The sequence below is a fragment of the Nelumbo lutea genome, chromosome 1 (genome assembly GCF_056320005.1).
Source record: "Nelumbo lutea isolate HS-2025 chromosome 1, American lotus-T2T, whole genome shotgun sequence".
In the NCBI taxonomy this organism is placed as follows: domain Eukaryota; kingdom Viridiplantae; phylum Streptophyta; class Magnoliopsida; order Proteales; family Nelumbonaceae; genus Nelumbo; species Nelumbo lutea.
In genome coordinates, this window is record NC_142684.1 from 104500391 (window position 1) to 104524022 (window position 23632).

Consider the following 23632-nt stretch of genomic DNA (forward strand, 5'->3'; position numbering starts at 1 on the left):
GTGACTGCATTTGGCATTTGCTCTTAGAGATATATTGCAAGAGTCAAGTGCTGTTTTGTTTTTTTTTTTTTTTTAATATGATTTTGTGTTTTGTCTGATATTAGTTTATATATATTTTCGTTCTTGTCAGCATTTCAAGCACCTTCTTGCATCAACAGATCCTGAGATTGTAATACCTACACTAGAGACCCTTTCTGCTTTAGTGAAAATTAATCCCTCAAAGTTACATATGAGTGGGAAGTTGATTGGATGTGGTTCAATAAATAGCTATCTCTTGGCTCTAGCACAGGGGTGGGGAAGCAAAGTAGAAGGCCTTGGTCTTTATTCATGTATTATGGAAAATGAGAGGATCCAAGATGAAGGACTGAGTTTATTCCCATCTGACACAGACAATGAATCTGACAAGTCTCACTATCGTTTAGGTTCAACCCTATATTATGAATTTCATGGGGTAAATGCCTGGAGTGCTGAGGAAAGCAGTTCCAGGAAAAAATCCTTGAACATGCAAGTAATAAACATCCCAGATTTGCATCTGCGGAAGGAGGGTGATTTGCTCCTTCTGAAACAGTGTATTGATCAATTTGGTGTGCCTCCAGAACACAGGTTCTCTTTGCTGACCCGAATTAGATATGCCCGGGCTTTTTGTTCTCCTAGAACCTGCAGGCTGTACAGCAGGATTTCTCTTCTTGCATTCATTGTGCTTGTTCAGTCCAATGATGCTCATGATGAACTTGTATCTTTTTTCTCAAATGAGCCAGAGTATACTAATGAGTTAATCAGGATTGTGCAGTCTGAGGAATCTATTTCTGGAACTATTAGAACACTTGCAATGCTTGCATTGGGGGCACAATTAGCTGCATATTCATCATCTCATGAGCGAGCAAGGATATTGAGTGGATCAAGCATCATTTCTGCTGGGGGGAGTCGAATGATTCTTCTGAATGTACTCCAGAAAGCTGTCTTGACATTGAATAATTCCAATGATCCTTCATCTCTTTCTTTTGTTGAAGCACTTCTACAGTTCTACCATCTTCATGTTATATCTTCTTCAAGTTCTGGGAATTCTATAAGAGGATCAGGGATGGTTCCTACACTCTTACCTCTGCTACAGGATGTAAATGTTACTCATATGCATCTTGTATGTTGTTCTGTAAAAACTCTACAAAAGCTCATGGATTACAGTAATGCAGCTGTTTCCCTGTTCAAAGATCTTGGTGGTGTGGAACTCCTGTCTCAGAGATTACAAACAGAAGTGCATAGGGTCATAGGTCTGAGTGGTGCAGATGACAATTCGATGGTTAGTTGTGATCTCTCAAGATATGATGATGATCAGTTGTACTCCCAGAAGCAGCTCATCAAGGCTTTACTGAAGGCACTTGGGTCTGCTACTTATGCTCCTGCAAACTCTTCAAGGTCTCAAAACACCCATGATAGTTCATTGCCTGCCTCTTTGTCATTGATATTTGGAAATGTAGAGAGATTTGGAGGTGATATATATTTCTCAGCAGTGACTGTTATGAGTGAAATTATCCACAAGGACCCAACTTGTTTCAATTCTTTGCATGAATTGGGTCTTCCAGAGGCATTTTTATCTTCAGTAGTAACTGGAGTACTTCCTTCTTCAAAAGCTCTTACATGTGTTCCTAGTGGTCTTGGCGCCATCTGTCTTAATGCTAAAGGCCTAGAGGCAGTGAAAGAAACTATGGCTTTACAGTTCCTTGTGTGCATTTTCACCACCAGGAAATATGTGGTAGCAATGAATGAAGGTGTTGTGCCTCTGGCAAATGCTGTAGAGGAGCTTCTGCGACATGTTTCTTCATTGAGAAGCACTGGTGTTGATATAATAATTGAGATTATTAATAAAGTTGCTTCATTAGGAGATGATATATTCCCAGGATCATCAAGCAAAGATGGGATTACTGCAATGGACACTGATTCTGAAGAGAAAGAACATGATGGGCATGCATGTTTGGTTAGTGCAATGGATTCAGCTGCTGATGGTATTACTAATGAACGATTTGTTCAGTTATGCATCTTTCATGTGATGGTACTGGTTCATAGAACTATGGAAAACTCTGAAACTTGTAGGTTGTTTGTGGAAAAGAAGGGGATTGATGTTCTGATGAAACTTCTTTTACGACCTAGTGTTGCTCAATCATCTGAAGGAATGTCTATTGCTTTGCATAGCACTGTAGTTTTTAAGGGTTTCACACAGAGTCACTCTTCTGTGCTGGCACATGCCTTCTGTTCTTCATTGAGGGACCATCTGAAGAGGGCTTTAACTGGATTTAGTTTGGTTTCTGGTTCATTTTTGTTGGATCCCAGGATTTCACCAGATGGGGGGATCTTTTCTGAACTTTTTGTTATTGAATTTCTTCTATTTCTTGCTGCTTCTAAGGATAACCGTTGGGTAAATGCATTGCTTATGGAATTTGGAAATGGAAGCAAGGATGTCCTGGAAGATATTGGACATGTCCACCAGGAGGTTCTATGGCAAATTGCTTTGCTTGAAGATGCAAAAGTCGAGACACAGGATGCCGGTCCTGGTTCTACTACTGACTCACAGAAATTAGATGTGAACTCAAATGAAACTGAAGACCAAAGATTTAACTCATTTAGACAATTTCTTGATCCACTACTGAGAAGAAGGATGTCAGGGTGGAGTATTGAGTCTCAGTTTTTTGATCTTATAAGCCTGTACCGTGATCTTGGTCGTGCTACCGGTGTTCAGCAGAGATTTAGTATGGATGGACCATCTAGTCTGCGTCTTGGTTCTGGTCATCAACTGCAGCGCACTGGTTCTTCAGATTCTGCTAGAAAAATGGAAGGTGATAACCAGAGATCCCATCATTCATCCTGCTGTGATATGGTAAGATCGCTTTCTTTCCACATCAGCCATCTATTTCTGGAATTGGGAAAAGCAATGTTGCTTCCTTCTCGTCGACGGGATGATTCACTGACTGTTTCCCCTGCTTCAAAATCTGTAGTTTCAACTTTTGTGTCTATTGTATTAGAGCACTTGAACTTTGAGGGGCATGCAGATTCTTGTAGATCAGAAGTGTCTATATCAACAAAATGTCGCTATCTCGGCAAGGTGATTGAGTTCATTGATGGTATTATGCTTGATAGGCCAGATTCCTGCAACCCTATTTTGGTCAACTGTTTTTATGGCCACGGGGTTTTTCAAGCAGTATTGACCACTTTTGAAGCTACAAGTCAATTGCTTTTTTCTGTTAATAAACCTCCAGTATCTCCAATGGATACTGATGATGGGAATTTAAAACAAGGTATGAAGGAAGAAACAGGTGATTCATGGATATATGGCCCCTTGGCCAGCTATGGTTCATTTATGGACCATTTGGTGACATCATCCCTTATCTTATCTGCTTCTACAAAGCATTTGCTTACCCAACCTCTCATGATTGTGAATGTTCCTCTTCCACGAGATGCTGAGACATTTGTAAAGGTCCTCCAGTCCATGGTACTGAAAACGGTGCTTCCTGTTTGGACTCATCCTCAGTTTTCTGACTGCAATTGTGAGTTTGTTACAACAATTATCTCTATCATGCGGCACATTTACTCTGGAGTTGAGGTGAAAAGTGTTAATGGAAACTCTGGAGCTCGCATTACTGGTCCTCCTCCTAATGAATCAGCTATTTCAACAATTGTGGAGATGGGCTTTTCCAGGTCTAGGGCAGAAGAAGCTTTAAGACAAGTAGGAACAAATAGTGTGGAGATGGCAATGGAGTGGTTATTTTCACATCCAGAGGATGTCCAAGAAGATGATGAACTGGCACGTGCACTTGCTATGTCCCTAGGGAATTCTGACACCTCAACAAAGGAAGATGTTGCTGCTGATGCAAATAATATAGATCAAGAAGAAACAATCCAGCTTCCTCCTGTTGAGGAGTTGTTAGCAACGTGTACCAGGCTTCTGCAGATGAGGGAACCTTTAGCCTTTCCAGTTAGAGACTTACTTGTGATGATATGTTCCAAAAATGATGGTCAATGCAGGCCCAAAGTTATCTCCTTTATCATTGACCATGTGAAGCTTTGCTTTTCTGTTTCTGACAGTGGAAATTCTGCTTTGCTATCTGCTCTTTTTCATGTTCTTGCATTAATTCTTCATGAAGATATGATAGCTCGAGAAATTGCCTCCCAAAATGGGCTGGCAAAAATTGCTTTGGATTTGCTTTTTCAGTGGGGCCCTAGTTCACATGATAGGGGTAAAGCTGATGTGCCAAAGTGGGTGACAGCAGCTTTTCTTGCAATTGATCGACTGTTGCAGGTAGATCCAAAATTGTGTTCTGAGATTCCGGAGCAATTGAAGGACAATCTCAGTTGCCTACAAAATTCTGTTATGGTTGATGAGGAGAAGCCAAACAACTTGCAGTCTGCATTGGGAGGATCTCCAAACTATATGGATGAACATGCTCAGAAGCGGCTTATTGACATCGCATGTAGATGTATCAAGAGCCAGCTTCCTTCTGAGACAATGCACATTGTTCTTCAGCTTTGTGCTACACTTACCAGAAGTCACTCTATGGCAGTGAATTTTCTTGATGCTGGAGGTGTACCTTCACTGTTGTCTTTACCAACAGGTTCTTTGTTTTCTGGATTTGATACTGTTGCTGCTACTATAATCCGCCATATTCTTGAAGATCCTCAAACTCTACAGCAAGCAATGGAGTCTGAGATTCGCCACAGCCTAGTAGCTGCCAGCAATAGACATTCCAATGGGAGAATTACTCCACGCAACTTTCTTCAAACTTTGGCTTCTGTCATTTCTAGAGATCCAGTGGTTTTTGTCCAAGCCGCTCAGTCTGTATGCCAAATTGAGATGGTAGGTGAAAGGCCATACATTGTCCTGTTAAAAGACTGTGACAAAGACAAGGGCAAGGATAAGGAGAAAGAGAGAGCATCAGAGAAAGAAAAGCAACGGATGGCTGATGGAAAGAATGCAACAGGTGATATGAGCCCAATGGCCCCTGGGAGTGGGCATGGCAAAATTGCAGATTCAAATTCTAAGAATGTCAAATCTCATAGAAAAACAGCACACAGTTTTACAAATGTTATTGAGCTTCTCTTGGATTCTATTATGACTTTTGTGCCTCCTGTAAAAGATGGTGTGATACAGGGGTCATCGTTAACAGACATGGACGTTGATGATGTTGTGACTAAAGGGAAAGGAAAAGCAATTGCTACTGCTTCTGAAGAGAGTGAAACTAATAGTCAGGAAGCTTCTGCATCTCTTGCAAAGACCGTTTTCATTTTAAAGCTGTTGACTGAGATACACTTGACATATTCCTCATCTGTACATATTCTCCTTAAGAGAGATGCTGAGATTAGTAGCTCCAGAGCCCCTCCTCAAAGAGTTTCCACTGGAAACTATAGTGATGGAATGTTTCATCACATTCTTCACAAGTTTCTTCCGAATGCTGGTAGCTACAGGAAGGAAAAAAAATCAGATAGTGACTGGAGGCAGAAACTAGCCACCAGGGCTAGCCAGTTTTTGGTGGCAGCTTGCATTCGTTCTGTTGAAGGGCGGAGAAGGGTGTTTACTGAGATCAGTAATGTCTTCAACGACTTTGTTGTTTCATCTAATGCTTTTAGGCCACCTAGTGGCAATATTCATGCTTTTGTCGATCTGCTCAATGATGTTCTAGCTGCTCGATCTCCTAGTGGTTCAAGTATTTTGGCAGAAGCCTCAGCAACCTTTATAGATGTTGGGCTAATCCAATCCATGACTGGAATGCTTCGAGTCTTGGACCTGGATCATGCTGATGCACCTAAGGTTGTTACTGGAATTGTCAAGGCTCTTGAGTCAGTAACCAAGGAACATGTCAACTCTGCTGGTCTTAATTCTGGGAAGGGTGAGCACTCACAGAAGCCATCTGATCAAAACCCAGCCAGAAGAGTAGATAATGGTGATGATCAGTTACAATCATTGCAAACCATGTCCCAGCCCAACCACATTGAAGTTGCTGCTAACAATGTTGGTCCTTTTACATCAGCCCAAACACTTGGCAGTTCAGAGTCGGTTACGGATGATATGGAGCATGACCGTGATCTTGATGGTCCTGGAACTGAAGATGATTTTATGCATGAAACTTCTGGGGAAGCTGGGACTCTTGAAAATAGTCTGGAATCGGTGGGGATAAGGTTTGACATTCCTCACAATGTGCAAGACAATCTTGTTGATGAAGATGAGGATGAGGAGATGTCTGGAGATGATGGAGATGAGGATGAAGATGAAGATGATGAACATAATGATCTGGAGGAAGATGAAGTTCATCACATGTCTCATCCTGATACAGATCAGGATGATCATGAAATTGATGAGGATGATTTTGATGAAGATGTGTTAGAAGAAGAGGATGAAGACGATGAGGATGATGAGGAGGGAGTTATTCTTAGGCTGGAGGAGGGTATCAATGGAATAAATGTTTTCGACCATATTGAGGTTTTCGGTAGAGAAAACAGTTTTGCCAATGATACCCTCCGTGTGATGCCTGTTGAAGTTTTTGGCTCTCGGCGGCATGGGCGTACAACGTCTATTTACAATCTTTTAGGAAGGACTAGTGACCATGGGGTTCCTTCTCAGCATCCTCTCCTGATTGAACCTGCTTCTACACTGCATCCAACACCTGTCAGGCAATCAGGTGAATACTTTTGATGGATTGATGTGTTATTCTCCATTTTGATATCTATTATTTTCTCCTAATTTCTAATTATTTTGCATAAAAATTTTTCCAGAAAATGTGGGTGATGCCCTCTTCTCAGAGAGAACCTTAGAGAATACTTCATCAGAGTTAGATACAATTTTCCGGTCATTGAGGAATGGACGACATGGACACCGTTTCAATATGTGGGTAGACGATAACCAACATCATAGTGGATCAACTGCATCTGCAATACCCCAAGGTCTTGAGGAGTTGCTTGTTTCTCGGCTGAGACGACCAATCCCTGAGAAACCTTCTGATCAACATACAACTACAACAGAACCTCAAGGTAAAGGGGAGGCCAGTCAGTTACAAGAATCAGGAGTAAGGCTTGAAACACCTTTAGAAAGCAATGTAAACAATGGAAGCATTTCTATTGCTCCTGTTGCTACAAATGGCAGTGGCAGTGCTGATGTCAGACCAGTGACTGACAGTTTCCAAGTAACAGAGGCATCAGTTACTCAATCTCAAGTTGTTGACATACAGTATGAACACAGTGATGCAGTCATAAGGGATGTTGAAGCAGTGAGCCAGGAAAGTGGTGGAAGTGGAGCAACCTTAGGGGAAAGCCTACGTAGTCTGGAGGTTGAAATTGGAAGTGCTGATGGTCATGATGATGGAGGTGAAAGGCAAACTTCCACTGATAGGTTACCTTTAGGTGATCTGCATTCAACTCGAACAAGAAGAACAAATATGTCATCAGGAAATACCATGGTAGTTAGTAATAGAGATGCATCTCTTCAGAGTGTTAGTGAAGTCTCAGAAAATCCCAGCCAAGGAGAAGATCAGAGTAGTCCAGATGAGGAGCAGCAAGTCAATGTGGCATCTGATTCAGGAGCAATTGATCCTGCATTCTTGGATGCTCTTCCTGAGGATTTGCGTGCTGAAGTTCTCTCAGCTCAACAGGGTCAAGCTGTACAACCTTCAAATTCTGAACCTCAATCTGTTGGAGATATTGATCCTGAATTCCTTGCAGCTCTTCCCCCCGATATCCGTGCAGAAGTTCTAGCACAACAACAAGCTCAAAGACTTCATCAATCACAGGAACTGGAAGGCCAACCTGTTGAAATGGATGCTGTCTCAATAATTGCTACATTCCCCTCGGATTTACGTGAGGAGGTTGCCAATTTACTATGACTTGTTATTTTGGTTTTTTAGAAAGCTCTTTTTTTCAACTTCATAGATGTTAAATGTTTTTCATTGTCAGGTACTTTTAACATCTTCTGATGCTATTCTAGCCCACTTATCACCTGCTCTTATTGCGGAAGCAAACATGCTACGTGAAAGACTTGCACATCGTTATCACAGTCGTACACTATTCGGCATGTATCCAAGGAGCCGGAGAGGTGAATCTTCTAGACAGGGTGAAGCTGTTGGATCCACCTTGGACAGATCTGGTATTGGAGTTGCATCACGCAGATCTGTTGGAGGTAAGTTACTAGAAGCAGATGGGGCTCCTCTGGTAGATAAAGAAGCTCTTAAAGCCATGATTCGACTGCTTCGTGTGGTTCAGGTACTTAATTGGAAAGTGAAAATAGCCTTTTAGTATGTGCTTATATATAACCAACATATTGATGATTGTGCTTTTCCAGCCACTCTATAAGGGCCAACTACAGAGGCTTCTCCTGAACCTATGTTCTCACCATGAAACTAGAACCACTATGGTGCAACTCTTGATGGACATTCTTATGCTGGACTCTCAGAAGCCAGTCAATAGTTTAAATAGTGTTCCAGAAACATCATATCGACTGTATGCTTGTCAGAATTATGTTATGTACTCTCGTCCTCAGTTTTTGGATGGTAAGGTTTATTTCAACCTTTCATGTGGCTTCAAGTGCTAATGAACATTTTATAATCTAATAAGCTTGATATCAGTTCTTGTGTCTTATGATAATGAACATTTTATAATCTATGATAATGATCACAATTCTCAATACTTATTCGGTCTTTACATAGACAAGAATGACACCTAAGACAGATAAAAGAGACACCAACTATTTGTCATATGTATGGTTATTAGAAAGGTTCTACTACATGGATAAAACTTGGACAAATTTGTTCATGTATAAACTGGAGGGGCTTTTTTTTTCTTGATTGGATTTTAATGTTTGGGAACAGTTGTTGACAATATATGAGATGCTTACTAGCTTGCTGTATCTCTTACTTTATAGGAGTTCCTCCTCTTGTGTCCCGGCGTATTCTAGAAACCTTGACATACTTGGCACAGAACCATCCCTATGTGGCAAATCTTTTGCTTCAGTTTGAGCTTGCACGGCCATCCATACAAAAGTTGACAAGTTCTGATCAGGATCGTGGAAAGGCTGTTATGATTATTGATGAGGAATTTGAAAGAAAGACACAGCAGGGAGGGGATTATTCTATTGTATTGCTTTTGAGTCTGTTGAATCAGCCACTCTATCTGAGGAGTATAGCTCATCTTGAACAGGTATTACTTCTAGTTCTAGAATCTAGATTAGAACTTGAGTCGCTTAATGAAATTTCTGTTGAAATACTAACTAGTTTGCTGGTGTTGTTTTTTGTTTCCTGCTCCAGTTGTTAAGTCTATTAGAGGTTATTATTGATAATGCTGAAAGCACTTCTAGCTTATGCAGTAAACCTGCATTATCCTCTTCCAAACAACAATCTGGTCCTCAGACTGCCATTCCAGATGCTGAAACAAATACTGCAGCTGGTGGGTCTTCTTCTACCGGAGATGTTAAATCATCCAATACTGTTGAATGCTCTAAACCAGCATCTTCTGGTGTAAATAATGAATTTGGTTCTCAAGCTGTATTAGTGAAACTGCCACAAGCAGAACTTCGACTTTTATGTTCTCTGCTTGCACGCGAGGGGTAAGATAGAGGGAACTGAAATTCCTCATTAAGTTGCTATTTTATTTATTACCAATCTTTAATGTTTGGTTGGTTAGCTGTTATTTATTTATTTTATTTATTTTATTTACTTCTAACCATAATCAGTAACTGAATTTGATAAACTGCTTATTTTGTGACTGCCTACATACTTCTGTAATTATTGCATAAAGCCAACCAGATATTCTTTTATTCTTTCCTGGGAGGGGTGGGTGGGGCAGGGAGGTTTGAATTTTACTGATTTTGGGTTGCTTTGGTAACGCCTGATGACCCATTGGTTGACTGCTATCTTCTGAACATGAAGGACAGTACTAGTCAGTTTGTTGTCTGAGGAAACAGAGAAACACTGTCAAGGTCCTGTTATTAATTTTTTTTAGCATGGCTTGGCACATTCTGACATGTAGCAGAATCAAGAATGCAGAAAATGTACCCCATCCATTATTTAGTTCCAGTTGATTTCTTCTGTGATTATTATGATCTTTTGTGCACTGACAACAATATGTTGCATTCTTAGTATTGGACATTTGAACCAATACAATAGATTGAAGAAAGAAATGGAAATAAAGGGCATATGAAACTCAAAAACCATGAGGTGAACTGGCCTCCCTTCCCCTGAAAAGTGAGAATAAGGGAGCCTTTGGGAGGGATAGTAATAACTTCCCAATTCTAGCTTTTGTTTTTTGGTCAATGTTTCTCCATCTTAGTCTCACCATGCCAAAACTTTTGCTAACATGTATCTATTCTTAAGCTGCCTTTGCGTGTTAGTTGCATTGTTTGATGTTATTGGCGTTTTCATTCTGTGTATGTGCTGTATTGCATGGCTTGTCTTCATTTTTCAAGGGGTTCTTATTTGTAATATTTTAAACTGAATACACATTCTTCAATCTCTTGCTGCCCCCTCTGTATTGCACTCCCTAGGTAGGCACCTCGTCATCATCATCCAAACCTTATCCCAACTATATGGGATTGGCTACATAAATTACTTCTTCGTAAGGTGATGTTGGTGGTCCTCTATGCATGTGTTCAAACCATCTTAGGCTACTTTCTTTCATTTTATCACCTATTGGAGCTACTCCAAGTTTCTTTCAAATGACTTCATTTTTTATTCTATCCCTTCTGGTCTTTCCACTCATCAATCTCAGCATATGCATTTGTGCCACACCCATTTTTTGGACATATTGTTTCTTGACTTCTCAACACTTTTCTCCATACAGCATAGCTGGCCTTGCAACTGTTTTACAGATATTTCCTTTTAATCTAGTTGTCTTTCACCTATTAGATAAAGCTCCCGATGCACCCCCTCCATTTTGCCCATCCTGCTCTAATTCTGTGGGCAGCACCCTCCTCAATTTGTCCCTTATTATGAATTATCGAAGTATTGAACCAAGGTACTAGAAAGGGTCACATTGAGTTATCTCTTGGTCTCCAAGATTTTCACTTCTATTATTATTAAATTTACATATCATACATTTTGGTTTAGTCCTGGTTATTTTAAAACCTCTTGATTCTAAGGCATTTGTCTATAAGCTTAATTTTGCATCGAATCCTTCATTAATTTCACCAATTAAAGCAATGTGATCAACAAACAACATACACCATTGGACCTCCTGAATTTGTTATAATCAATTCATCTATGATCAGTGCAAATAAATAAGGGCTAAGTGCTGGACATTGATGAAGACCCATTGCAACTGTAAAACCTGATGTGTGTCTCCCGTAGGTGTTCTAACAGTGGTTGTTGCACCCTTGTACATATTCTTAATTAGGTTTGTATACCTATTTAGAACCCCTTTCTATCAATAATAGCAAAGGAAAGATGGCTTCCATGGTTGATCTCTTTGGCATAAATCCAAATGAGTTCTCTGATATACTTGTTTCATGTTGTAATCGTTGCTCAATTATTCTCTCCCAAAGTTTCATATTGTGGCTCACAAGTTTAATCCCCCAATAGTTGTTATAACTTCATATATTACTCAGATAGGCACCTGTAACAGATATATTAATCTACTATTATTTCTTGATTTTCATTGGTGATCTACATCCTTATTATTCTTTCGAGGATATCTATTTTTAACTTTGCAACTTAATTATTTTCCATTGCTTTGTTTCTTATCTTAGTTTTTGTCCCCATTTTTCAATCTGCAGCTTGTCTGACAAAGCTTATGTTCTTGTGGCTGAGGTACTGAAAAAGTTGGTGGCTATTACTCCAACTCATTGCCATCTATTTATTACCAAGTTAGCAGATTCTGTTCAAAAATTGACCAGATCTGCAATGGATGAGCTGCACATATTTGGAGAAGCAGATAAAGCATTCATGAGTACGAACTCTACTGATGGAACTGCAATCCTGAGGGTTTTGCAGGCATTAAGCTCCCTAGTTGCCTCATTGAATGAGAAAGAGAAAGATCACCAACTCGCACCTGAAAGAGAGAATGAAGATGCGTTTTCTCAGGTGTTAGCGATAAATACTGCTTTGGAACCCTTGTGGCAGGAATTGAGCACTTGCATAAGCAAAATCGAAAGTTACTCTGATTCTGCACTTGACTCCACTGAATCTCGAAATTTAACATCAACCCCAAGTGTAATGCCTCCACTTCCAGCAGGTACCCAGAACATTTTACCATACATAGAATCTTTCTTTGTGACATGTGAGAAGTTACACCCTGGGCAGTCAGGCACAGATCAAGACTTCAGCATAGTTGCAACTGATATTGAAGATGCAACTACTGTTGGCCAACAGAAGACTTCAGGTTCCCTTACAAAAGTTGATGAGAAACAAATTGCTTTTGTGAAGTTCTCAGAAAAGCACAGGAAACTCTTAAATGCCTTCATCAGGCAAAACCCAGGGTTGCTTGAGAAGTCATTCTCTCTGATGCTTAAGGTTCCACGGTTTATTGATTTTGATAACAAGGTTGCGGACTTCCGCTCAAAAATAAAGCACCAACATGATCATCATCATAGTCCTCTGAGAATTTCAGTGCGAAGAGCATATATTCTTGAAGATTCCTATAACCAATTGCGCATGCGTTCAACTCATGATCTGAAGGGAAGATTGACTGTTCACTTCCAAGGGGAGGAAGGAATTGATGCTGGTGGACTTACAAGAGAATGGTATCAGTTGTTGTCTAGGGTTATATTTGACAAGGGGGCACTGCTTTTCACAACAGTGGGCAATGAATCAACATTTCAACCAAATCCAAACTCTGTTTACCAAACAGAACATCTGTCATACTTCAAATTTGTTGGACGGCTGGTATGTGCCTTCGCTATTTCTAATTGTTTTGAATGCTTGATGACATGCTTACAATATACTTAATCCATTTCTTTTCCTTAAGGTTGGAAAAGCACTGTTTGATGGACAGCTTCTGGATGTTCATTTCACTCGGTCTTTCTACAAGCATATCTTGGGGGTTAAAGTCAGCTATCATGATATAGAGGCTATAGATCCTGCTTACTTCAAAAATCTGAAGTGGATGCTTGAGGTATGTTGCCAGAGAGAGAAAGAGAGAGAGAGAGAGAAGGGGGGGGGGATTGTCTGTCAAATATCATTCTCAATTTATTATTTGTCCTTTGCAGAACGACATAAGTGACATTTTGGACCTTACTTTTAGCATTGATGCTGATGAAGAGAAGTTGATATTGTATGAAAGGGCAGAGGTAATTATAATTCTTGTCATTTTCCATTATATAAACTAGGAATAAGATACTTTATTGGTCAAACTTATAATTGGTATGAAATTCAGGTAACTGACTATGAGCTGATCCCTGGTGGCCGGAACATTAGAGTCACCGAGGAAAATAAGCATGAATACGTTGATCTCATTGCTGAACATCGGTTAACCACTGCTATTCGTCCTCAAATAAATGCATTTTTAGAAGGTTTCACTGAGTTGATTCCTCGGGATTTGGTATCTATCTTCAATGATAAAGAACTGGAGCTATTGATAAGTGGGCTTCCGGATATTGACTGTGAGTTACCTGAGTTATTTTTTTGATGACATTAAAATGAAACCATCTTTTAACTAAATTTCATACATAATTCTCTTCCAGTGGATGACTTGAGGGCGAATACCGAGTATTCTGGATACAGTGCTGCATCTCCTGTTATTCAGTGGTTTTGGGAGGTTGTGCAAGGTTTCAGCAAGGAGGATAAAGCTCGTCTCTTGCAATTTGTGACCGGCACCTCAAAGGTACCTTTTTTGTCATTGACCTCTGCATTTTTTATCTATTGACCTTTTGAAACTGAAGAAATTTGAACGATTAACTCATAATTGATACATAGCAAAAGATCATCCGTGATTGTTATTGTTGTTATTTATTGGAACCCATCTGAACAAGCTGTTGATCCTGAATGGGATTGCATTGAGCCAACAACTTGAGAATCTCTTCAAAAAGAAATTCCTCTATTCACATCAGAACTTGTTTCCCGTAGGCATGCAGTTTTATCAGTGCCAACTAGTCGCCAACTGCTTGAGGGCCAAGCTGACTACATCACTATTCAGTTGACTATGTGTTGACTAGGATGACAAAACAATTAACAACCACAAAGACATTTTAGAACTTTATTTTTTTGTCTTTATATTCAATTATTTAAAGGATTATGCTTTTATTTTATTCAATACATGGATTTGCTTTACATATATGTGATGGCCCATGATTGGGTGATAGCATATAAAATAGAAATCAAGGCATAAAATTCAAGAAGACTACAGAGGAAGACTTCTATGGCGACCTTGAAACTTGTTTTCTTGACATGCTCCTCTCACCTATCCCTGCAGGTACCTTTGGAAGGTTTCAGTGCATTGCAAGGAATTTCAGGTTCACAGAGATTTCAGATTCATAAAGCTTATGGGACTCCTGATCACTTGCCTTCTGCTCATACATGGTACCTTTTTTGCATATATTATTCTTGGTTCTCTCTCTCTCTCTCTCTCTCTCTCTCATACATCTCTTGTTCTATGAAAATTGCAGCTTCAATCAATTGGATCTACCAGAGTATCCATCTAAACAACATCTGGAGGAGAAGCTGCTCCTTGCGATTCATGAAGCTAACGAGGGTTTTGGGTTTGGTTGAAAACATACGGTATCGAAGTATTAGTCATGTAGATAATTGTGTTTAAAGGGCAAAAGAAAAGGAAAAGGAAAGGTAAAATAGGCAAGTGAGAAAAGAGAATTAGAATTGATGTATGCTAATTTACTGTACAGTATTCTTATTTTTTGTTTATTGGGAAAAATGCTGTGGCAGTTTTGTATTTGCCAATTCATCTTTCTCTTGATCGATCCACTCTTGTACTTGCTGCGCGAACCTCTTCATTTATATGAAATATCAAAATTAACTCTTCTAGGATGGTTAATAAAACGTGAATAAAAAAATATAGAATAGTTATTTAGTAATAAAAAATATGAATCGCCTGCTATTTGCGCTTAGGATCTTCTACCTTTTTCATTGAATTAATATTCTTTTTTGCAATTACTAATTAATCATTGCATTTAAAATAAATAATATGTTATTGGATATATATACATTTAATTATTTATAAAATGCCATATAGTGTCATTAGCTGGCATATTAAGATAAAATGAGTTAACATTTTTCTTTCAATTGATTAATTTTATTTTTATTTATTAATTATTTTACATTTATTTTCAATGGTCAACAATTATGGTTCGTGTATAGATAATGTAATAATCTATTTTTTATATTTATTAATTTGTAACTATTTTTGTGCATATTAATTTATGATTTTGGATTCATGATTTCAAGAAGTTGAATTTGCTTAAAGCTTAAAAGCATGCATATTTATTAGCTGTTTAATTAAAAGCAACATTTTAAGACAATATGGAATAGAACTGTCGATGACCCAGACGGTTAGACCGATTAGACTGGAATCCGTTTAAGTGACCGATTTCACTTTATCCCAAACCTGGTCCTTAGTAAAAAATTGTTGAATTGGTCAACAAACCATTGACCTAAACAATTTGACTGTTGAATCGTTTGACCCGGAAAATGGTTCATGGTTTATTACTTATGACAACAAGAATGAAAAGAGATCTCTCAGATCTGAGATCTATTAGAGAGATATGTAAATGAGATTTGAGAGATCTCAGGTTTAGAGATTTGGGAGAGCAATCTAGATGAGAGATCTGAGAGAAAGACTTCTAAGAGAAATCTTAGATCTATTTTCATTGCCGCCATGCTGCTGTAGGTCGCCGCCACTGTTGCCGCTGTTATTCGTTACCGCCATCGCTGTCGCCGTCGCTGCTGCAAGTGACTTTTTTTCTTCTTCTTCTGTCTTCTCTCTTCTAAATTCTCTCAGCCGACTTCACAAATTACACTCTCATCTCAAATTATTTCTCATGATATTTATATGCATTTTATCATTTCAATCTAAGTGGTAAGATGATATATCATCTGTTAAAGTGTTTAAACCGTTTGATCCGAACAGTTAAACCACTGACCCAGAAACCGATGGCCAAAACCGTTTCGTTTCTGGGTTGATTTTTAAAATATTGAATAGGATGTGATGTAAAATTGTCAACGGGTCAGATTTGGTATGAATTTGCTTTAACCCAAGTCCGAGCCGACCCAAATAAATAAATAAATAGGGAATACCAAACCCGACAGGCTCAGTCTACAAGCACAGGCTCTCTCCCCGTGACACTAGGCCACAAAGCCATGCCATCACCATTATTACTGCGTTGAGTCTTATACGAACAGTGAACTAATGTGCACACAGGACAGGAGAGATGCCTGTGTATAGCTCAGGCTGTCAAACGTAGACACGTCAGATCTTCATGCAGTCCGAATTAATCTCCTATCAACATAACACGTTTCAACCCCTACAAACATGATCTGACACCGCACGGTCCACACATCACATTTCAGGGCGGGTCTCATGGTGAGATGTATGGTGTTAGATGAAATTGATAAATGGTTGGAACGTGTTTTGTGGGTAAGAGATCCCAACTCCATGCAATGCAACGGTTACAAGAGCAAAGGCATGGCTGTGGGAATGGTGTCACATGGAGGGAGCCTGTGTGGGCAGGGCAGCACAGACCATCGGACGTGAACAGCCGAAGTTTTTTTCTCTCTCTCGATTCAACATCGCATCAATGGCAAATAGAAAAAGGACGAGCAGAGAGAAAACAAATCAGTCATTTTGGATGTTGACGGGGCCAAATGATCCTCGACAAAATGACCCGTAAGGCGTTAGGGCTAAGGACCCTGAAAAGTGCAAACCTTGGTGTTTCGGTGGCTGGTAAATTAGCCTGAAACGTGAGGCCAACCCTCTGTTTTTGCTGTCAGAGTAGTGCATAGTGTACACAGAGAAATCTCTGTTACATACAACTCTTGGGCAGCCAGCCACATGTCAGTAAACTGTAAACCATATCTGAAAAGTTTCTTCAATTTGTGTTAGAACTTAGAACCCATCTAATGTTAAATTGTTAATGATGGGCCTTACCTTACGCTTTCCATATGAAACAGGGAACACCTCGTAAGTTATGAGGGATCCACACTACCCAACTACCTTGGTCGGTGATCCCAGACGAGACCCAGGACTGTACGATGGGCTGTGGCCAGTGTTATGTGTGCCGACGGTCCTGGCTAGCTGATCAGGGTGATTTGTGGGTTCAGGAAGTGTATTAAGGAAACTATTATAGAAAGGCAAGACAAAACCAATATGACATTCATTAGAGGTTCTGGGTGTGTATGTCTCCATTCAAATTTAAATTCTTTCTGTACAACTCTTCAAATATAATCTTCTGCAAATCACTCAATACTGTAAATATAATCTTTTAAAGTGGGTGAAACGAGTAGGACAGAGACCCACTTTGTGTGGGGAAGCTTGGGATGCAAATATAACACCAGGCATAGGGATTTGGGTGGGGGCAATTTCACTAGAAAAAAGAAAGGAGTGCAGGTGGATATTGATGTAATGAAGAGAGAGGCGCTATCACGTACGAACGAAAAAAACCCAGAAGAACCAGAGGGGTTTAGAGAGAGAGAGAGCATAGAGTACCGTATGTATGTGTACGTAGTAGACAGAGACAAGAGAGGAGCCAAAATGACGAGAATAACCTTCTTAGAAGAACGAGCTTTTCTTCGTACACACATTGACACATAAAGCACGATTATCGTACACAACTTCTCTCTCTCTCTCAGGTATACGTTTCTTCTAATACCTGTATCTATTTTAAAGGAAGACCGACGCAGACAGCAAAAAACAGCTCGAGCAGATGAGTTGCAGTTGCAGGAGCAGATCCGAAGCAGAAGCAACGACATAAATCAATGCCATTAATTCAATTATTGGCAGAGAGAGTGGGTTCAGACTCTCTCAGGCCAAGAAGGCCAGACCTCCACCACCACCTCCCCCACCCAAAGTCCCAAACGACGATATTCACCTGACAGCGATATATCGTTATACAACCAACACTAACCTACCCACTACCCAACCCCACCCACTACTCCTTCACTCCTCTGTCCTTGTAGAGTTAGTAGTAGCAGTAGCGTTTTTCTTCTCTTTGTCTGGATCTGTTGCTGTCTCCTACTTCTCTCTTCTGCTCTCCTGCTCCCAACACGTACTAGAGCAGCGAATCGTGTACTTCTTGCGGTTCGGGTCTGATTCGGGTTGGGACACGCCCATACTGACGGGACCTGTTGACACTGCAACGATGTCTCCTCAAGATAATATAATATATATTAAATGAAGAGACAGTCCCCCTATGGTTCACCACGTTACATTCTTATATTTTTCTGTTAATCAATATATGACATTTTCTGAAAATTTGTTATTAAAGTCTATAATCCACCTTCGTCATTTACAAATGATGTTTTCATTTTATGAAAAACTAGACGTAACAATTTCTGAAAAATTTCTGTTGTGCAGCCCACTACCAGCCAAGCAAACCACCCCCCCTCCCCACACTATGCAGCCCACTAGACATGTGACAATTTCTTGACATATGGTTTTCTCATTTTTCTATAAAGTTAGACACAATATTTTATGAGAAATGCTATCAAATCTCACAATCTACAACCATTATTCATACACGTGGCATCCTATTTATTCAAGAAATAGGATTCAAAAAGTGGGTAGTTTCACTCCTAAACATTCTCAATAATAATTACTTATTAGCTTAGCACATGTTTATCTATAGTCTATTAAATACAAATGATGGGACCAAGGTTTGAAGTATTGATACGTATAGCCCGTATCAACCGATATGTATCATGTTGATGGCTTCCCAATACGTCCTCCAGGGGTTGTATTGAGTCAAACACTAGTTCAGAGGGTAGTCGGGCCTTAAACTGACCCCTCTGAACTGGTTTCAAAAATAAAAAATAAAAATAAAACCTAAAAACAATGTACCGATACGGGTCGATACACCCTACCGACGTATTAGCCTATCTCGATACTTTGAACCTTGGGTGGAACCCATTAAAAGATTACCATAAACCCATGTTTGTTTTAAATGATTTTTTCAAAAAGAAAATACTTTATTAATTACAAACTTGATTTAACTTTTAGGAAGCTAACTTAACTTTTAAAAATAAATAACTCAAAATAGATTTATTAGATAAATAGTAAATACCAAATAAAGTGGGTTATTATTTACCAATAAGATCTCATTTAATATCTTAAATCAAATTAAAAAAAAAACATAAATTAATAGTGGGTCTCAAATAAAACAGGTTAGAATAGATTGTCAATTACAAAGATGCAAGACCCATATTAGTTTTTTTTAAATTAATTTTGATAACTAAATAGTAAATTTCAAATTAAATTATACATACATTTAGTTACCCTGTACTAGTTATACACACATTCAGTTACCACGGGTCATTCTCTGGTTAGTATATATAATATCAATATGTTTGCTATTGCTATACATGAGGTGTGCGGGCAAGTTAGTATATATAATATCAATATGCTTGAGCTGACCCATTAACGTTCCTACAAACTCCAATGAAACCATTAGGGTCCCTCAGTACAAGTTTTTAGGGTAAATTAGAATTCGATGTTATTTAACAGCTTTAGGCTGTGTTTAGTTGTAGTGTAAATTTATTTGCACCAATATAAATGTAAAAAATGCAAATTCTTGTTTAATTTTGTTATGGGTTTTATTTTATTCTCCTTCATGTCTTAATTTATTTCATTTGTATTGTAATCAAACAAAATGAATTAAAATTTGAAACAAAAATAAGTTAGAATTTACACTCAAATCATTTACACTGCCATGATTTTGCATCAATGCAAATTTATTTACATTGCAACTAAACACAGCCTTGAGAAAAAAACAAAAAAGAAATCAAAGGATTATTTACTGAAGAACGTCTACAGTATTGATTTATTAAAACTTACCCTATGACCGTTTTGTGTTTTATTAAAACATCTCTTCTAATTGGCAAGTGTCTCACGATGTACTTACTCAACCTTCTGTTAAAAATCCTTTGTATTGCATTTTGAAATGCTTATGTAACTGTTTAAATTGAGTGAAAAATGTACTTACTCATCCTTTGCATGTAACTGTTATTCGTCCGAAAAGCATCTAAACAATGCTTGGTTTTCATATATATATATATATATATTTGATTTCAACAGAATGATGAAAAAGAGAGAACAATGGCCTTTGTGTTCTTTCACCTACAATAGTAATCTTCCTTTGAACAAAAAACAAGACTGATTGAGTGTAGTGGTTGTTTGCATTTTACAGATGAAAAATAATACTTTTTTTTTATTTTCTTTTGATTAAATTTGTTCGAATAGATGTTAGGACTAAAAGTCAAAACAATCATTTTCCACTTCCAAGTTCCATCAAATGAAAGGTATTAATCACCATGTTTTATCATTTTTACCCTTGGTTCTAAGTCTATGCCTTTTGAATTGTATTTTTTTAATGGGCACTTTTGATAATATTATATTTTGAGCATTTACTCTCCATTTGGGAAAGTTAACTTTTCCAAGTGGGAGAAGGGTAACACTTTCCCAAGTAAGTGATACCCAAGGGAAAGGCATTAATTATGGGTCCCACCTAAATCTTGAAAAAGAATATGGAAGAGTTGGTCAATAGGATAAATGTATTAAGGATAAGAAATGAGAGGCATTAAGAGCAAACGGCCGACCCTAAATGAATTGCATGCTATTGGGGTGTTTTAAAAAAGGGATTATAACTGATAAGGGCAACTTTTGGGCCCTAATATCAATAAAAATAATACTTTTAATATAATTTTTAAAATAGATTAACTTTTAAAAAATATATCAAATAAGGACAAAAACATTGTTCATCTTCTTCCTACTACAAACCATCCATCAACGTTGTCGCCTCTGTCCACCTCCGCCCCAGCCTTGCAAATCTCAATGACTACCATCTATCAATACCGCCGCCCCAGCCCTGCGAATCTCAATGAATACCATCCACCAGCATCGTTCCACCTCCGCCCCAACCTTGCAAATATCAATGACTACCATTCACCAACGTCACCGCTGCCACTGCCTCTGTCTCTGCCCACCTTTGACAATGCCAATAAGACGACATGAGGTGGCCGGTAGCGTTGCCAAAGATGGGTGCAGTCGTTGTTAGAAACGGCATTGGAGGATGGTGGTCATTGAAATTTGAAGGGCTGGACTAGGGCGGAAGTGGTTTGGAAGAGGAAGAAGACTACAATCCGTTTGAAAAACAAAAAATTATAAGGTAAATTTTGGTAATTGTATAAAACAATAGGGGGCATTTAGTAAATGACCCAAAAAATCAAATCAACTAGTGGTTCAACATCAACAATCAACATCATCTCAAATCCCGTGAGTTTTTAGTTACGGCACCGCTTTGAAATCGTGGGATTGGTATCCATGTAAGATGTCGTCGGTCCCACTTGCGTTGGGTTTGAATAGATGGTTGGGGTCACGTGACAGGTGTATGCCTCAGGAAGGATTTGGTGTTCGGTGTTTTGGTTTCACGGGAATCCAGCCTCCCCCTTCCCTCTCTGAGTCTCACGAGCCCAGTCTTCTCTATTACGCCGCTCCAGTTTCTCGCTCCCGCGTGATTTTTAACCAACCCAACCATCATCACTAGGGGGTTGGGCCTTTCACTCGATCTTTGCTCTAGGTTCAGTACATTTGTTTAGTGCAGATTTCATTTGCATTGGTATTAGATCTGTTTATGGCCCGGTCTTAGGTTTGGCTTTTGTCAAAATTTCAATAAACCCAATCCGAAGCTCAAATTTGATATAATGTAAAGTCAGATTCGAAGCCCAATCCGTGAACAGGTCTAATTGGTATAAATGCATGTGAATGCTTTCACTTAATTTTTTATTTTTTGGAAAATCTATGATGCCACATAAAACATGTTGGTTGATTACTACTTTTATGATGAGGATTGTTTGATTACAATTTTTTCTGGTATCATATATTTCCCGGCATCATAGCCAACCCTCCCCCTTTTTTGGCTTAATGTGGCTATACAATGGGGGTAGTCCATCCCCCCATTGCTAGTGGCAATGCGATTTGATCCTACCAATTGATGTTTTATTTAGTTTTGTCTTTTTTGTTTGTAATATATAAAATAGTATAAATAAAGTAAAATGTTGTGGAAGGGTGGGGATGGGGGGGAGTTATTTGTTTTGGAGTGGCATAAGTAGGAAGATACGGTCCCCATTTTATACGAGAGAAAATTGAGTTGGAAAGAAGGTGGTGTAAATTTTGTATTAGTTTTTGAGATACAAAATATGTATCATTGGTTGCAATCCAAATAAATTTGTAATTTTAGTGTATTCTAACCTATTTTTGTTTCAAATTTTAGACGTGAAATCCAAAACAAAATTAAACAAGAATTTGTATGTTTTACATTTGCACCCTCATGCATTTATACTAGTACAAATAAAATTGCACTGCAACCAAACACAGCAAAAAAGTACAAATTTTGTTTGTAACAGTTAGGAATACAAACCATGATCTACAAACAAACGGATGCAAAATTGAAACAAATAGAGCCCAGAACTTATATGTAAATAGTATTTTGTTTACTTAACCAAAGTAATCTTTTTTTTTTTTCCTTCAAATTTATGATCACGTCTTAAAGGAGTTGGATTTTGAGGATTAACTACAAACCCTAGAGGGATGAGAAAGGGTGTAGAATAAATATTTATATATGAGTATTTCCCTCGTCTCTAGCTTGGTTCAATCACAAATACGTTCAAAACACTGCCATACTATGCAAGACCCCTATAGGAATTATATCGGGTCAGGCCATGATTCAGAGGGTAGTCACGACTTGAATTAACTCCGCTGAACCGGTTTTAAAAATAAAAATAAAACATAAAAAAAGCACAGATACAGGCTGATACCTCAATATTTTGAACCTTGCTCCTATGTAATTTAGAAAACAACTTGGATTAGGCCAATTTAAAATTGACAAAGAGTATAAAATTCAAGTTGGTTTGTTTCAACCATACGTTGTAAGTCGGTCATAAAATGTCAGCCCTATTTAAAACTGGATTGGGTTAGGGTCAGGGCCTTGAGAAGCATAGACCAGCCAAATTGGGGTCTGATGACCATAACACATTGTTGGCTACGTTCAATCTAGTACTTTATATCATTGATATTATGATTGGATGACTAGATGAACGTGGCCAACAATGTATTGTGGTAAGTAAATCAACCAAATCCAGCCTGACTAATCTAATTGTGTTTGTATGTGTTGGTTGAATCTAACATCGACTTTGTGTATACAATATATGGTTGAACCAGCTGGTCAGTTTGATTGACCCATCACCCAGCTAGAATTTTACATCTGTTGCACCATCAAATTATTTGTGTAGGAAAACCAATAGTCCAGTGACAGTGACTCAATCTGCAAAACTATTGAATCATTTGACCTGGTTAATAGGTCATGAGTGAGATATTAATTGTTTTTTCTTTTTTTTTTTGTATTTTTACCTATTTTTATTACTACTAAAAATAATTCTTATTTATCACACTTATTTTTATTTAACATAATATATATATATATATATAATTTTAAAAATATATATAGTTCTTTTCC

The 23632-nt window shown here is 38.5% G+C and overlaps 1 protein-coding gene across 2 annotated transcripts in view; it reads left to right on the forward strand.

Moving 5' to 3' along the window:
• LOC148876549 (E3 ubiquitin-protein ligase UPL2-like) overlaps window positions 1-14852 on the forward strand; it is a 31226-nt gene extending 16374 nt beyond the window's left edge. The window contains exons 5-17 of one of the 2 annotated variants that reach the window (XR_016104617.1): window positions 131-6662; window positions 6757-7841; window positions 7930-8235; window positions 8315-8522; window positions 8894-9168; window positions 9276-9574; window positions 11784-12845; window positions 12928-13074; window positions 13169-13249; window positions 13336-13561; window positions 13643-13782; window positions 14371-14477; window positions 14564-14852. Coding sequence is in view for 1 of the 2 variants with exons in the window: in XM_088962538.1 (XP_088818664.1) it covers window positions 131-6662; window positions 6757-7841; window positions 7930-8235; window positions 8315-8522; window positions 8894-9168; window positions 9276-9574; window positions 11738-12845; window positions 12928-13074; window positions 13169-13249; window positions 13336-13561; window positions 13643-13782; window positions 14371-14477; window positions 14564-14666 (10617 nt within the window). In the remaining variant the exon portion in view is untranslated. Of the gene's footprint in view, window positions 1-130; window positions 6663-6756; window positions 7842-7929; window positions 8236-8314; window positions 8523-8893; window positions 9169-9275; window positions 9575-11737; window positions 12846-12927; window positions 13075-13168; window positions 13250-13335; window positions 13562-13642; window positions 13783-14370; window positions 14478-14563 lie in introns of both variants that reach the window. The other variant, XM_088962538.1, reaches the window with a different exon arrangement.
• Window positions 14853-23632: the final 8780 nt, after the last annotated feature.